General features: G+C 42.1%; 3 protein-coding genes across 8 annotated transcripts; 2 read left to right on the top strand and 1 right to left on the bottom strand.

Annotated features, from left to right (window-relative positions):
• The first annotated feature begins 506 nt into the window (after nt 1-506).
• Nucleotides 507-3,835, top strand: LOC137189292 (heterogeneous nuclear ribonucleoprotein A/B-like). Of its 3 annotated transcripts, none has more exons than XM_067599062.1 (9): nt 507-594; nt 1,090-1,322; nt 1,753-1,921; nt 2,012-2,170; nt 2,255-2,386; nt 2,487-2,577; nt 2,710-2,865; nt 2,972-3,057; nt 3,501-3,835. In XM_067599062.1, exons 2-8 carry the CDS (start codon nt 1,105-1,107, stop codon nt 3,040-3,042), a joined length of 996 nt encoding a protein of 331 aa, XP_067455163.1. In that variant the 5' UTR covers nt 507-594; nt 1,090-1,104; the 3' UTR covers nt 3,043-3,057; nt 3,501-3,835. The 3 variants fall into 3 exon arrangements, with proteins under 3 accessions (XP_067455163.1, XP_067455164.1, XP_067455165.1); XM_067599063.1 differs by having other exon boundaries at nt 527-647; XM_067599064.1 differs by lacking the exon at nt 507-594 and adding an exon at nt 957-975.
• Nucleotides 3,836-4,578: 743 nt separating this feature from the next.
• Nucleotides 4,579-9,300, bottom strand: phykpl (5-phosphohydroxy-L-lysine phospho-lyase). Its single transcript, XM_067599057.1, has 13 exons — nt 9,036-9,300; nt 8,801-8,919; nt 8,508-8,667; nt 8,342-8,416; nt 8,167-8,254; nt 7,961-8,077; nt 7,753-7,835; nt 7,441-7,666; nt 6,893-7,047; nt 5,634-5,723; nt 5,343-5,476; nt 5,149-5,195; nt 4,579-4,804 (listed from the first exon to the last, which is right to left on the bottom strand). Exons 1-12 carry the CDS (start codon nt 9,125-9,127, stop codon nt 5,173-5,175), a joined length of 1,362 nt encoding a protein of 453 aa, XP_067455158.1. The 5' UTR covers nt 9,128-9,300; the 3' UTR covers nt 4,579-4,804; nt 5,149-5,172.
• LOC137189291 (protein FAM53C-like) lies at nt 9,291-15,761 on the top strand. Of its 4 annotated transcripts, none has more exons than XM_067599061.1 (5): nt 9,291-9,314; nt 11,676-11,923; nt 12,037-12,097; nt 12,177-13,009; nt 14,220-15,761. In XM_067599061.1, the coding sequence occupies exons 2-5, from the start codon at nt 11,840-11,842 to the stop codon at nt 14,484-14,486; spliced, it is 1,245 nt and encodes a 414-aa protein (XP_067455162.1). In that variant the 5' UTR covers nt 9,291-9,314; nt 11,676-11,839; the 3' UTR covers nt 14,487-15,761. The 4 variants fall into 4 exon arrangements, with proteins under 4 accessions (XP_067455162.1, XP_067455159.1, XP_067455160.1 ...); XM_067599058.1 differs by lacking the exon at nt 9,291-9,314 and adding an exon at nt 9,577-9,703; XM_067599059.1 differs by lacking the exon at nt 9,291-9,314 and adding an exon at nt 9,733-9,881.
• Nucleotides 15,762-15,903: the final 142 nt, after the last annotated feature.

The raw sequence follows: 15,903 nt of genomic DNA, 5'->3' as shown, positions 1-15,903 counted from the left end.
TTTGGGGTGTCTGTTATTTCATCCAACACCTGTTCAATGTTTCTTGTGTCACTGAATAAAACGTCCATGTACAAATATAAAGAGCTTAATGACAGCTCTTTATGCGTTTATCCAATAATAATATTGCACAGAGATGCAAATATCTACATTTTAGACATTTTCCACACACTTCGTCCGTTCATTTTCGCACAACCGTGGACTGTACTACCGTTCCATTGGACTACTTTTTTGTCAAATTCATAAAGTAACAGTAGAGACTAAAGCTTTGTAGCGTTATTCGACGCAACAGTGTGTCTATTCAGCATATTTTAGCTGTCTCAAATCTAAATTTCCGTGCACTGAAGAAATCTTTTCTCGTGAGACACAGAAAAGGTACTCCGAGTTCCTTCCTGTGTGCGAAGGGCGTGAACATTTTCTGTGAAAGAAAGCGTCGCGATGTAATTGGCCGTCTCCATGATTGGCAGCACGGATCAGCCAATCAGAAGGCTTCTCCGCAGAAATGTAGTTTTTTTCTGCCGGTGCTAGAAAACCAACCACGAGTTGTCGTCGTGTGGGAGAATCCATCTTAAAGAGAGCTCTACGGCGGTGTGACCAGTAAGCAGGTTTTCCTACTTCTTTACCCTTGGTTTTTTTCATTATATTGTCAAGTAAGTACTCTGGTTGTTGTAATTATGAGTTGTATTTTCCTGTAGATGTAGATTTAAATATCTGAAATGAGTAGAAAACACAGGCCTTACGAGCACGGCCTCTGCATTACGTAACTGCGAATTTGAGTTGCACAGTCCGGGCTCGGTTTATCAGTGTGATACAGATGGTTACACGTTTTTCTATCGCTATAGCAGAAATGTGCTTTAAGGGTGGCGGGTGGTTGCTGTGTTGTGTAAGTAAACGATACGACGCTGCCATTTGCTGGCACTTGGGAAGAAACTGGGTCTTTCTGTGAATGTATGGAAAGCGACCGTGCCGGCCAAAATGGTGGGAAATGCATGTATTGGCACCGTGTAAATGGCGATGCATGCACGGCATGAGTGATTATATAACCAGTGTGATTTTGTAATTTAACGATTTTTTCCCCTTCTTTGGCCGCAGGTATAATAGTGCAAAATGTCTGAGACCGAGCAGCAGTATATGGAAACATCGGAAAACGGCCACGAAGTCGACGATGATTTTAACGGAGCCGGCCACACCGAGGAGGCGACCGACGACAGCGCCGTGAATGACTGCGGAGAAGGCGCGGGGCCCGAGGCGGACGAGAGCTCGCAAAACGGCGGCGGAACGGAGGGCGGCCAGATCGACGCGAGCAAAGGCGAGGAGGATGCGGGGTGAGTTTGAGAAGACATCCTGCGGATCTTTTACTAAACCGGCAGCACTCGTGCTTTTCCATGTTTCTTTGTTCAGCCGGCCTTTGTTGGCGCCATGTGCAGAGCGGAGGGGGGATGGGCGCATGGGTAGGGATCAAATCTAACATGTATTGGCTTATGTGAATCTACGGAGACGCGTGTTTTTTTTGTAATATTTAAGCCATTTTCAGTAAATTGCATTAATGTAGTATAATAGCACGAGGCTAAAGCAGCTGTAGCCTGCCTCCCTACGTCACTGGGTCAACAGATGTTCTGGAACAGTGTGTACGTTTGGCCCCCCTCCTGCCCAACAACCCCCCCTCCCACCCACACACATACACATATATAAAGTTGGTGTAGCTCTACTGCATGCAATGCTCAACATGTCCCCTCCCCCTCTTTCTGTGCATAGGAAAATGTTTGTCGGTGGTCTCAGCTGGGACACAAGCAAGAAGGATCTCAAAGATTACTTCTCTAAGTTTGGTGAGGTGACAGACTGCACCATAAAGATGGACCAGCAGACAGGCCGGTCAAGAGGCTTCGGATTTATTCTCTTCAAAGATGCAGCCAGTGTAGATAAGGTGAGTGGAGATACTGGTTAAGGGGGTCTTAATGTGTTTTAGAATACTGGCAATTTTCAATGTTTTGTTGTGTGTTTTTTTTTTTATTAGGTTCTTGAACAGAAGGAGCACAGGCTAGATGGGCGACAGATCGACCCCAAAAAGGCCATGGCCATGAAGAAGGATCCAGTCAAGAAAATCTTTGTGGGAGGCCTTAACCCAGACACTTCCAAGGAAGTCATTCAGGAATACTTTGGAACCTTTGGAGAGGTACTATCATTTGCCAGTGTGTTTTTGGTTATTGAGTAATTACAACAATGCTGTTGCTTCAATATTTCTTTAACTTTTGTATAGATTGAGACAATTGAGCTTCCTCAAGATCCAAAGACGGAAAAGAGGAGGGGTTTCGTATTTATCACGTATAAAGATGAGGCTCCTGTCAAGAAGGTTATGGAGAAAAAATACCACAATGTCGGTGGAAGCAAGGTAATGGAATATCACACATTTGTTACATGTGAAATAAGCTACAATATATTTGATTTCATAAACTTAACAAATGTAAATGTGCTCTTGTGTGATGTTGCAGTGTGAAATCAAAATAGCCCAGCCCAAAGAGGTCTACCAGCAGCAGCAGTATGGTGCCCGTGGATATGGAGGACGCGGCAGGGGCCGTGGAGGTAAGCCCTTCTATTCATGTATACCAAAATCTGTTGAACCTTTTTCATTGGTAAACTTGCATTGTTGCACAGTAAGTACTTGGGTCCTGTGTGCCTGAGAGTTGTGACAAAGGCCTCACCTGTTGTTTCTAGGCCAGGGCCAGAACTGGAATCAAGGCTACAACAACTACTGGAACCAGGGATACAACCAGAACTATGGCTACGGACAGCAAAGCTACGGATATAGCGGCTACGGCAACTATGACTACCCTGCTGGTTATTACGGCTATGGGGGTGGCTACGATTACAGTAAGCGATAAGTGCCCCCAGGGAAAGAAAAAAGAATGAGAACTTTATTTTCTTGGTCCTCCTTGTTGTACAGAAGAACTCAGTCCCTTTTTCTCTTGTCCTCCAGACCAGGGCAATACAAGCTATGGGAAAACTCCAAGACGTGGAGGCCACCAGAGTAGCTACAAGCCATACTGATCACACGTAGTGCAGGTATGCATTTTTGCATCATCCGTGGTAGTATGAGAACATAGCTGTGACCATTGGTGCCTTTTTGACCCCCCCAAAGATCTCCATCTACTCTAAATCCATTCAAACATTGTGGTGGGGTTAGGGTAGGCCGTGTTGTGGGGTCTGTGATCATTAAAGATGGATTCATTCCACCTGTCAGCCATCTTAAGATGCATCTCTACAAACACTACTTGATCAATAAGGGTTGAGTTGGTGGTGGTTGAGAACAGGAATTAGGATCGTTTCACCTTTCACTAGGGTGCTAGGTGTAACAGCTAGCGGTTGTCCCCCCCCCTCCCAAAAAAAAAGTGTCTGTCCATTCACTGACCTGTCAAACTCATTCATGCACCTGTCTGTCTATGTGTAACTGCATGCCACATTTGGTTTATTCTCAGTAACGTTAAGCACCGTGTTTTTCTCTTAAGGTCTAAAGTAAATAAGAAAAAGAGATCCATGGTCTGACCACAGCGAACATGGGCTCTGGCTTTTCCTTTGGAGTTGGCAGAAATTTGGACTCATGCTCCATTTGTACAGATCAAGTGAGGAACTGGGGAAGCAAATGTCACTTTTCCACTTTTTATTTTATATTGTTTTGTGTCCATTTACATTTCCAGTGATGGAAGTGTTATTTTTACTGTACTTTTTGGTACCTTTTTGAATCTAATGTATTGTATGGTTGTATTTTTACATGTCTACTGGATTTACAGACGAGCAGGAGCAAGAGCTTTTAAAGCTCACGAATAAAACAATTTTGCTTTTTTTTTTTTTCCTTTTCTTTTGGTGTTTCTAGATCTTTAGTTATCTCCCGTGCTGAGTGTTGGATGCGAGTTGCATGGCTTCAGATGTGGGGTGAGGAAAAATAAGGGATTTAAAGTAATCAAAGGGTTCATTGTAAGCGTGTCAACTGAATGTTTGCAGATGGCCTAGTAGACGAAGACAACCAGCATCTTTTTTTTTTTCTTTTCTTTTGGCTTTTAAGGAAATTCTTCCCCCCCAATCATGTCTGCAATTTTAAGTGGCTTTACTAGTGTAATACAACTGAACGCAAGCCTGTTAATGTAAGAGGGTACTCCCTCTCTCACTGGAAACTCATTCCTCTAGTGTCTTGGGCAAATTGGTAGAAATAAACTTTTGATTTATATTACAAATGGATCTTTTTGTTATTATTTGTAAAGTTAATGTTAAATGTTTTGTACTGTTAAATGGCTTGCTTGATTTTGTCACGAGTAATGTTAACATCTCTACGGATGCCTCTTTGGGAATGCTGTGGGAGAGGGCTTCACTACCTGCAGGATAAACTGGCCGAGTGTTAATACTCAACTAGATGTGAAACTGCGATACTTGAGCATATTTGTGAATGTGTCCAGGAGTTAATGATAGTGGTCTGGTAAGTGCTTAACTCAAACATACTGTGTATTGAGAACATGTTGCTGATCAGTGTTAAGTTGGGACTTATTATTTTAAATATTTTTACTGTTGGAAAAAGAACATAAGAGTCAAGATGGGGGGAAAAGAGGATTAACTGTTTATTAGTATCTTGATAAAAGTGTCTGAAGTTGATTTGTGTCACATTAGCGTCTTGTAGATTGGTCATACCCCAGGGTGGTAATGGTGTGCTGTAGCTGGCATCACTGTAAATGTTTACCTCCAATTGGCTGGGTATCATTAGAAAGGTGACTGCTTGCGTCTCCTCATTCTTCCAATATGACAGTGAATTGGCACTGAACACCTGGCGGGAAAAAAAAACACAATATTTCACTTCCAGATTTAACAGCTCCAGAAAATCAGTCATCCGATATTGACAATAAATTGAAATCTACTGTCACCGCTTTGATATTCCCATAAAAATCTACAAATACGAAAGCAGATATGAATTTCAAAAATGGAGTGAGTCCCCACGCTGGTCAGCGTTGAGTGGAAAGCGGCAACATGTTCTAAGTGAAATGAATGAACTTGTTTGATCTACTGGAACCTCAAGTATAGACCTTTCATATCTCTACCTCTGAACTTCATGAATGTGACCATCTGACAATGTCTGATGCAATTAAAAAGTTTTCTACAGGTTTAACAAACCTTTAGATGTCTTCCTTTTCCAGTTTAAAGGTCATTGGCTTCCATGTCTAGGAAATAAGACATTTGATGATTTATTCTGCACTTATTGTGTATATATATGTATGTAAACAACTCTTTCACTGTATTCAGATATATATGTAGTTGAGGTAAATGCATACCTACATACAGTCCTGTGGTAACGTAGTGTAACTAACCTGTGAGGATGCGGTCAATACAGCGTACCACCAGCTCTGCGTCCTCCATGCTGAAGCACATAGGAGGTTTAAACTTCACAACATTTTCCCAGGGGCCATCGGTACTGACACAGATTCGATCCTCCTCTTTCAACCTGATTTAAAAAATGGGTCATTGAATTAAATCACAGAATACTACATGGCAGAGATGTTGTATACCAAAATTAGGTTATAGGTGGTAAGTCCCTTCCTTTTTTTTTATTATAGCAGATTACAACCAAAACTATCGACCACTGTTTTTCCCTCCAATACCTCTTCACCAGCCGTGCTGCTGTTTCTGTGGCAGGAGTCCTCTGCTCTCTGTCTTTCACCAGCTCAAGACCCACAAACAGTCCCACACCTCTGTGAAAATACAAAAATATATTTTAGCCTCCATGTTTGCATAGACACATTCTTGTCAAAATGAGAAAAATAAATGGTAAATACTTATGTAAGGTGTATTTCAGAATCACGTTTAGAGAAAGTAAGTGTATATCTGCATTTTATTGAAGGAAGTGTGATTGAATTTATATTGATATAGCCCATTACGAGAAGACAATTATTTTGACAAGAGAAATACTTGATTTGATCTGTTCAACATTCAGGTTAAACAAAGTAATTCAGTGCCACTGATGTGTATTTATGTCACTTTTGCCCTCCTTAATTTTTGCTCAGTATTGAAATGAAAAGCTTAAATTTGGACTCTTGGGATCAGAAATAGCAAGTGTCATATGTAGGTTGTTTCCACAGAACACATTTTGATGATGACAGTAGGAAAAACAGGTGTAATTAGTAAAATTAATGATGGCTCAATTCTATTGCTGCTACAGTATCGAGGGGGTTTCAGGACACTTTGTCAATGTTATTAGTAACACCTGTGCTTTCACTACTATGACGAGTCAATATGTATGCAGTAAAAAAGGCCTGATACACTACAAAAAATGAAATCGGTTGTGAAATTAATAATGCATCCAGGAAATGGATTTTTGTGTTTGAGGAGACACATTTTCACTGAGGACATTTTACACACTTAAAGTTACTTACACCTCACTTACAACATCTCATAATACATTTACTTTGAATTAGTTTCTGGCATGAAAAATTAGTGTAGCCAAACTTAAAGAGTATGAACTGCTTTGCCTAAACTAGTGCAACAAAACTAATAAGAGTCAGAGAAATGACAATCAAACACTGTCATTGAGAAGAGGTCCAATCAGTCGAGATAAATTAACACCTGCGAGGATGTACCAATGGGGTTTAACGGCTTTAATTAGTCAGTATAATTAAATCATACACTGTAAATGGATATCAGTGGCCAGATCTGTTTCTCTGATTTTCTCCTTTGGCAAGAGAATCTTAATGATGACCATGTCAGCCTTGTGTCATTATTGATTAATGTGTTTAATTATTTTATGTATTTTTAAACATGTTAAATGCGTTTCTGATTCTAAAACGTCATGGACTCTGTGAATGGACTTCTGGAAATCTTAACAGAATTCATTGAGACTGCGCACTGGTCGCTGCATCCTTACCGAACTTCTCCAATTATTTGATGTCTTGTTTTTAGCTTTGTGAGCAAATCTTTCAGATGTGCTCCCACCCTTTTGGAGTTTCCTCTTAGGTCCTCTTGCTCCATCACATCAAGGACAGCCAGACCGATTGCACAGGACACTGGATTCCCTCCAAACTGCATGGAATCAGAGAGAAAACAAATCATTTCACCTTGATATTTGCAGAAATGTGTGTCCACACCTTCATTAGCAATTAAATTTGTGTCAAGTTGATTTAATAGTGTGTATTTTATGCAGTACTATGGCCAAACAACAACCTCTGTCTGTGATCAATGTAGCCCCCAAGACCCTGTCTTATAACTAAATCAGTTTAATAGTAGTTACCATCATGTAACATTATACTGTGAATGTCATGATTTATGAATGTCTTTATTACAAAGTTGCATAGACATCACTGGATTTTTGTAACAATTATCATAACTGTGACTCCACAGTCTTTATAGCTAGGAAAAGGTGAAGATGTCAACTTGAAGGATTATTTATTTATATTACTTGAAAGCAGTAATTACTGTGTTAAAGTACTCCACTCCGTTGGCTGTGAAAGCTCCAGCTATCTCTGCTGTGGTTGCCACACATGCCAGGGGATGTCCATTGCCCATTGGTTTGCCCATGGTCACTATGTCGGGACAGAAACCGTCCCCCTGTAGCTGGAAAGCCCAGAAGTGACTTCCCACACGTCCAAAGCCTGTTTGCACCTCGTCTGCCACAAACACCCCACCAGCTGAGCGCACATATCTGTAGAGAGCATGAGGGAGACGCACCGTGTCATATTGTACACAAGGCTAAGCAAAAACTGAGCCTGACATTGAGCCACTACTCACTCTGCAACTTTAGCTGAGTACCCTTGGGGCAAGAGAATCTGTCCTCCGACACTTGGCAATGATTCAGCAAAGAAGGCAGAGATCTATGGAAAAAGTGACAAATTGGTTTCTATTGCAGCATTATTCATTGTGTTTCTGTATGATGAATGTATGATGATATTTTGAATCTCTCTGGTTTTGCTCTGCATGGGACTGTGTTAAAACATACCTTACGACCTCTCCTGTGCACCGCATCTATTAGGTCTTTGACTGTATCAGCATACGCTTGGCCTGGGTTTGGATGGTCCTCTCTGTACATGCCTCTGTAGGTGTCTGGTAAAGGTGCCTAGGAGGATGAAACACATTATTTCCGAAAGGCAGGACTCTACTGTCGGTGAGCAGTTTGTGCAATGATGGTCGTATAAATTTACACACCACATGAACCCATTCTTTCTGTCCTGCCAGTTTCCGGAACTTGTAAGGACTAATGTCGATGAGGGACATTAGATGTCCATGGTAAGCACTAGTATAAAAGGAGAGTTGCATTGTAATTTATGAGCAGGTGTATTGTGAAGGGAGTGAATTTGTTGCATTGGAACAGAAATCTCACTGGTCGAGCACGATGACGTCCTCATGTTGGGTGTACTGCTGGGCCAAGCGTAGTGCGAGATCATTGGCCTCTGAACTGTCAGAAGAACAGATGTAAAACCACTGGAAATGGTACCTCAGCGGTACCTTTCTGTGGATCTAAGGGTGTATTACATAGCATCACTTACCCAGAGTTAACAAAGTAGAAGACAGACAATTTCTCAGGCAGGGTGGCAGACAGGCGGTCTGCATACAGGATTATGTTGTCGTGCAGGAATCGTGTGTTTGTGTTCAGGAGGTCCATTTGTGCTGCTGCAGCCTTTGTTATACTGGGGTGACAATGGCCCACTACAATAGAAAGCATACTGTATGTTACTATTTCATCTTTTTGCCACTAGGAGGCAGGAGTGTGGTATTTTTCAAAGTTGTTTTTCAAAGTTTTAAAAATCATGGACTGTGCACTGGATGATGAATGTTTTACCATGATGAACGTTACTGATGCAGTCCAGATAGCGCTTGCCATTTTCATCGAATAGATATTGTCCCCTTGCTCGTACTATTTTCACGGGGTCATCTGAATAAAAGAGTCTACATGACTGCCTATAAATCGAAGGAATGACAACATGTCAGTCCACAGGTCACTGTGACACACAATGGTGACAATTAGCTAGCATAAAGAATAATACAGGTAGTTAGCCCGTTTCACGTTTGCATACCCGATCAGTCTCCTCCTCATTGCGAGAGTTTCTTCTTTCCTGAGTTTTTCTGTTGCCATGTCCTCTTTGGGTTCTTTCTGTGTGTAACTCATACAAAAAAACTGCTGTAGCAGTAGGAGTACGAAGGGCTACGCAATAAAAGATATCAAGGTAGTTCAACGATTTAGCTTTTATGGCACATTATGCTAGATCTCGACAACCACTGCGCATGCGTCAATGGTAAGCGTTGGGTTCATAGGAATTCTGCAACACAAAGTTTTTTGTCTGTCGCAGATATAGGTAGGCTAGCTCAATTAGATATGTATTACATGGTGCCATATATTCCAGAAATAACTCTTACTGAATCTCTTAATTTCGTTCAGACATTGTCGGTTTTGATTCCATGCTGTTGCTTTATTTAGAAGGGCCTAAAATGTGGGGCTGTCAACGGGAGAGAGACGTGTATAACAAGTGCGACATATGTAGCTAAGAATTAAGCTTCAGTTGGGAACATGTGAATAAAATCAATATCTGAAAAATATGCTTTCAACAAGTATAGCGGGATTTCCTTAAATTGTTATTTTTGAGGCAGCGTATACAAAATACCTCTATATTGGTATCGCCCAAAGGCTATATATACCCCGCTGGACTGTGTGCAGCTTCGGTTGCTAAGGAACCGCTGAACGCAGGTAATACATCAGGACAGCTGTAGCACGCTAGCCTGCAAACAAGCTGCGTAACCTAGCTAACGCGACAACTGACCAGAGATACATTATCGGCCCAGCCGTGATATCTTTAACGTCATTTTTCACATTTTACTCTTACGAATCATGGCTACAGCCGGGCACAATGACAAGCCATTAACCGGTAGCAATCAGACCGAATAACCAAAATAACGCCAGTACTAAGGGCACTTGTTATCATACTAGCTAGCTAACAGAGCCGGCTAATAACTTCGTGTTACACGGGCTGCATCGTGTTGCTGAGCTAGCTTACTGTATACTTTGCTCACCAGCTAATATCTGTATCCGATTTAGCCAGTAAAGCTTATGTTAATAAGTCTCACATCGTCAATGACGAGCAGTTGTCCTGCAGCTAACGTGATAGGTTTTTAACTGGCTAACAGAAACTTTGTGTTTTTAGTGGGCAAGCTGTCTAAAACTTATTTGCTTTTTAAGTGTCTTAAGGTCAGAACTACTGTATTAACCTAACTAATAGTTAATTAGTAGTGTCTTGTGCTAGATTTCCCTTGCTAGTTGTTTTGAGAATATCATGTCATTCATTTGTGGTAACATTAAAGTTTGTAGGCCAGGTTTAAAAGTGCTAAAGTTTAAAGACAGTTGGTGGCTGACAACACTGCTCTGGGCTGTTTCTGAGTAAATGCAGTCATCCTGTGGGGTTCAGAGCTCATCATGAGGTCCAGTCTGTACTCCTGTGCCGGTGAAGCAGCTTGTCTTCTGGCATGTGGGACTAGGCTAGCAATGTAGCACCATGTCTGCCACCAGGAGGAAGGCCCTGGAGGCCACATCTGACTGCTAACAGCAAGTGTTGAAGCAAAGTATTTATGAGTAGGGCTGAATATCATCAATAGTTTTAATTCAGATTAAGAAAGATTATCTTAAGAAGTTGATACAGTTCATATGTTTGTCAGTTATGGTGTCAGCATTATATGTACTCTAGATTTTGGGTGCTCTGGATTTAAAAAGAGCTCTGGAAAGGTGAAATGACCATGTTGGATTTTAATTCAGTGAATATATTGTCTTTCTGTTTTGGTTTCAGTTTGCAATGTACCTTTTTTGTTCACAGCACGTTTATGGAGCTGTGTAGAGGTTTGCTGGGATTTTCTTGTGTAGTGCAAGTAAATTTTACAGTCTGTTTTGTGGATTCAGGGGGCTTTTGCATGCAAAAAAATATTAGAGGAGGGTGTGTTAATGATATGGACACACAGCCTGTCTTATGTTCCTCTGCTCCCTGGGTGCATCATGCCATTTTGGCTTTGCCTTAGTAATATAAGCCCTTAAACCTGGTCACCGTTCTTTTGTCCCCCTTGCAAAGATACTATGGCATGCTTCCAACCCCTATCCCCATTCATTTCGTCTCTCCCTCCCCCTTCCATTCTCTCTTCAACTCACAACTCTTGTCATGTCGTGTTTAATTGGACTCAACTGACTTTGATTCCCATGGTACTGCCACAAAGGTTTCCACTTAGGACATTATCTGTATTTTCTGTGATATTGCACTAGTTTGTGTTTGTTGTCCCAATAAGAAATGGCCATGTTCACTCACTAAGTGTGCATGATGGAATGTGAAGTGTTTCTTTGTTCTGGGTCTCCTCGCGTCCATGTGTGCTCTCTCTGCCTTTGCGAACGTGAACTTCTGCCTTTCACGTGTGAATGAGGCAGCATATAGATTCCAGCCTGGGTCTTGTATAGAAATATGTAGTCAGCACTTAACACTTATTCAGGCATTCTGTTTATTTATCTATGGGCTTTTCTGCACTACATTATAGCATGTTTGAGCACTCCTATCCAAGGCCTGATAGATCTGTTATGCAATATATAAGCTACTGTTCAATGAAGTGCTTTCTCGTAAATGTTGTCACAAGTTTCAGTTAATCATTGACATTGTTTCATACTGATCCCATCTCAACTGTCCCTCTAGGTGGCACAAAGATGATGGTGGCATAGTGAGAAAGTTGGGTCAGTCTGGCTGGTTGAGGTGTGGAGGGGACACCACAAACCACGCCAGTATTCTGACAAATTCCCACTGCCCTCAGTGAATCTCCTCATCGTCTCCATGTCTATCCCTGAACCATAGCTACAATTATGGTGACGCTTATCACAGAGCAGCTCCGTAAGCAGAGTCTGGAAGAGCCTTATCACAAGGCTTTCTCGTTCAATGTGAATGTGGTGAGTAGGATACCAAACTATATCTTGTCCTTTTTAATTTGCTCAGTTTTTTTCCTTTGGTTCACTTCGTTTTATGGGTTCTGGTAATTTAAGTTATTATGTTTCTGTTTCAGTCATTACCCGCAGTGGGCTCCAGTCCCACTATCTCGTGGAGTGCCTGCAGATCGACACAAGGCAAGTTCATTGAATTAAGTGCAGCATTTGCAACCTATCGGTGAGAAAATGTCTCATGTTTCCCTTTTGGCATTTTCAGAGACCAGCTTAGCTACACACCCATCATCCAAAGCCAACCCTCAGGATACTTCCTGTGGACTAGACCCCCTATGGCCTCCTTACCAAGGTGGGGAACCTCTGCACAGACCAGAGGTTTCCATTACAGACAAGGCTTTCCAGAGCTCTCCTCCCCCACCTCCTCCAAAACGCCACTGCCGTTCCCTTTCTGTTCCAGAGGACCTGTCTCGGTGCCGCTCCACCTGGCATCCTAGTGCATCCAAGGTTTGGACCCCAGTAAAACGTGGTTGCCAAAGTGGAGGAGCATCTAGTTCAGGCTCTGGAGCCAGCTCTTTGCCACTTTGTGGCCCCGGTTCCTCATTCACCTCTTCCTCCCTACACTCCTCCTCTAGCCCTACTTTCTTTAGCTTAGCACTGTCCTCTGACTCCCCACTACCATGGAGCTTCCCATGGGACCCCTGTGACACGCTTAAAGGAGCCTGCTCTGCCTCCTTTGCTACCCCTTCCTCCTGCTCCTCTTCACCGGCCCCCCTGGTTTCTCACTCAGTGCTACATCGCCGCTTCTCCCTCTCCCCTGTGCACATTCAGGACACCTCTGTGGTGCTCCTGCCCCCTCAGCCCTCCCCTGCTTCTGCTCTGACATATGGCTGTTCTGGCATGGAGCACCCTGCCCTGTCTCCATCTCCCACTTCAGCCTGCAGTACACCATCCTCCTCTAGGCGCGACCTGCACCCAGCGCTGCCTCGATGCCATTCGCAGCCCTGCGACATGCGAAAACCTCGCTTGAAGAGGCGCCATGACCAAGATGTCCTGCCATGCCCCAGGCCAGGCCTCGACTTCAGCAAGATGACACAGGTGAGGAAGAAACACCCAATGGGCTGTCAGGCTAGCTAGTGTCTTTCAATCTCATCGTTGTGGCCCATATATTGAGATGCACATAGTTACTGGTATCAGTAATGGAGTAATCAGCAGATCTGGGTTCACCTTTGCTCATGGTCCCCGCCCTTGGACCTAGGAGCAAAATAGTAGGCCTCTGACTCTGGCTCAGCATAACTGAGCTTGGCCCACACACAATCAACTCTCCTCATTTCAGACTAGTGTTTATGTTGGGACCATTAGTGAGAAATGGACCCCCCAGGTCTGCTTCCATATATCTGTATCACTCACAGCAGTGCAGTCAGGACTGGGTTCTGGGTTGTGTTGTTGGTGCAGCCAATTTTACCTAATTGGAGACTAAAGTCACTACACAAGTGTCTAAAGCTGTAGTTTTCTTATCACCACTAGAAGTTTGCTTTCATACAGTAACCAGGATATGATACAGATGCACTCTGCTGAAAACAAGTTCAAACCATAATGAGACTCCGGTCACAGGTTAATCGCTGCTTGCAGCTGCTTACTAAAGCAAAACTAACTTACTTATTCATTATGCCTTGATATGAGAAGAAAAAGTTAACAAAGGCTCTCCAGACTAAATCCTTAAATCCAGACTTTGCTGCCCTTTTCAGAGATGGAATATGCAATATTTCTGGTCTCATCAATCTGTTAAAGTAATGTTTGTGTGTTGTCTTGTGGGTTTTTTTTAATTTATTTTGTTCCTTATGTAAATGTTCATTATAGCTTCATTCAGACATGATGGGCTCATTATAGAAGGCGTTATACTGCTCAGCAATATTATACAAAAGTAACGATGTGAAGGGTAAAAACGTGATTTCTGCTCTGTCACAGGCTGCATCAGTAATGGATTTTATTTTTGCCATTGGTGCCATAATAATCATCAGTGCTCACTCACTCATTTGATATTTTTTTTTTGGTTCATATTTATACACCCATTCATTCTATCAGTTCATCTATACTTAACCAAAGAAACTGGCACTTCCATGCAATCAGACGTACTTCCTGTGATGTCATCACCACGCCACCTGTATGTTATTACTTTTGGTGTGGATGGTGATGGTTTTGGAGGGGGGGGGGTTGTTTGTTTGTTTTTTTGGTGAGGTGTTTTGTCACATGTTGAAGTGCCTAGAATTGTCACGTGATGACCATGATGCTTCTTTCTCCTGTGTAGATTGGTAATGGCGAGACCCTAGTTTGTGGTACCAGTGGCTGCATAGTTCCAGTGTCTTCCCAGGCAGAGCAGCACTCGGCCTTCTCCCCCGCCGAGTTCCTGGGACGAGCGAGCATTGGGCCACTAAGTGAAAGTGAGGAGGAGGAGGAGGAGGAAGAAGAAGATGATGATGATGATAAAATAAAAAGGACTGTGACAGATGGAGGACAAACGATTTTTGAAAGAGACTGCACAGAACTTGACTTGAACCTTATAGAAGAGAACTGACCACCACTCCTTGGTGCTCAGTGTGATTACAGCATTCATAACCATGTTAAGCACACCTGTAGGCTTTGTGCGCTCTTCTGGCAGAGTCCTTGGGAACCTGCTGCCCTCCTAAGGCATATGTCTAGAGTTCATAATCAAGAACCAAGCAGTTAGGAGCTATTATCAAACTACAATGGTATGATTGTAACCTTTTGAGCTAGTTCACTGTTCAACATTTCACAAAGTCACAGTGCCTGCCTATTCAACACTCCATAGGGAAATGTGCATGAGCAAATACCGTAAGCCAGTTTTCATGCACACAGAATTTTGGCTAATATTTCATGTTGATACAAGTCTTAATTAGCGTTAACCATTGGTATGCATCTTGATATCCTTACATATACTCATGAAACACTATATACTGGAGTAAGCAGAAGGTTCCTAATATTTCCTCAGAAGGGATTTGAATACACAATAAACAACAGTTTAATGGGATAGAGGAAAGCATTCCTCAATGCCCTATTGGATACTGGACATGACTGTATGTAAGCTGTTAAAGATGGACATAACGCTACCATGTATAGGTCAGAAATTTGATTTGCCCAAACAATATAAGAAATATTGATCTGTACGTAAATGTAGGTTTAACAGGATACATTCCAGGATTTTGCTGCAATCCCTGAAATCCCCCACAGACCCTAAAGACACATATACTTTTACTGCTGTTCTGTCATTGATTTTTAGTTTTTGTCCTTTTGGAGTTACTCTACTTCATCAAAGGGAAACTTTTCTTATACTGGCAAAAAGGAAAGCTCCCCCCCCTTTTTTTTTTCTTTCTTTTGGTTCATATGTTGTTTTTGATTTCAGCTTGAACTTTTAACACACCTTCTCAACAGTAATACTGATGATACTGTAAACTGACCATGCCTTAAGCTTGAAATACAGAGTTCTTGGTGCTCTGGTCTTCTTTTCACAGCCAGACATTTTTGCAATCTCCATTTGCGCTGATTCAGATAGTTTTGAATGGGTGGCACATGCACTATAATAGTCAATTGAATAACTGAATCGATGCTGCAGCTGGACTCCATAGGGCACAATGTAACGGACTGTACGGTGGTTGGGAGTACACAACATCGAGCCAATTCTGTGAGTGTATGTGACAAAGGCGGTAGTGATGCAGATGATTTGGTGGCCTTTCAGAAACGATTTTTCATGTGTTTTCAGATGGAAATATTCCTGTTGCACAATTTATGTACAAATAAAATTTAATAGAGAATGATATTTTTTTCCCAAAAAGTGTCTTGTCTTCCATTCAAAAACAAATAGATAAGGAAAGATGAACTCGGGGGGTCAACAGATTAGATTATTGTGACACCCAGTGGCTGATTTCAGTACAATACTGATACTGCATAAACTTGCAGTATTTAGTCCACTCTTA

The sequence above is a fragment of the Thunnus thynnus genome, chromosome 9 (genome assembly GCF_963924715.1).
Source record: "Thunnus thynnus chromosome 9, fThuThy2.1, whole genome shotgun sequence".
NCBI lineage: Eukaryota > Metazoa > Chordata > Actinopteri > Scombriformes > Scombridae > Thunnus > Thunnus thynnus.
This window is presented reverse-complemented; position numbering and strand designations above follow the sequence as displayed.

Excerpts from the sequence above, each read along its gene's own strand:
- LOC137189292 (XM_067599062.1), top strand. The coding sequence starts at position 1,105 with ATGTCTGAGACCGAGCAGCAGTATATGGAAACATCGGAAAACGGCCAC. Across the intron at positions 2,171-2,254 it reads ACTTTGGAACCTTTGGAGAG|ATTGAGACAATTGAGCTTCC; the intron begins GTACTATCATTT and ends ACTTTTGTATAG. Across the intron at positions 2,387-2,486 it reads ACAATGTCGGTGGAAGCAAG|TGTGAAATCAAAATAGCCCA; the intron begins GTAATGGAATAT and ends GTGATGTTGCAG.
- LOC137189291 (XM_067599061.1), top strand. The coding sequence starts at position 11,840 with ATGGTGACGCTTATCACAGAGCAGCTCCGTAAGCAGAGTCTGGAAGAG. Across the intron at positions 11,924-12,036 it reads TCTCGTTCAATGTGAATGTG|TCATTACCCGCAGTGGGCTC; the intron begins GTGAGTAGGATA and ends TTTCTGTTTCAG. Across the intron at positions 12,098-12,176 it reads TGCCTGCAGATCGACACAAG|AGACCAGCTTAGCTACACAC; the intron begins GCAAGTTCATTG and ends TGGCATTTTCAG.
- phykpl (XM_067599057.1), bottom strand. The coding sequence starts at position 9,127 with ATGAGTTACACACAGAAAGAACCCAAAGAGGACATGGCAACAGAAAAA. Across the intron at positions 8,668-8,800 it reads CATCAGTAACGTTCATCATG|TGGGCCATTGTCACCCCAGT; the intron begins GTAAAACATTCA and ends TTTCTATTGTAG. Across the intron at positions 7,048-7,440 it reads GAGTGGAGTACTTTAACACA|TTTGGAGGGAATCCAGTGTC; the intron begins GTAATTACTGCT and ends GATTCCATGCAG.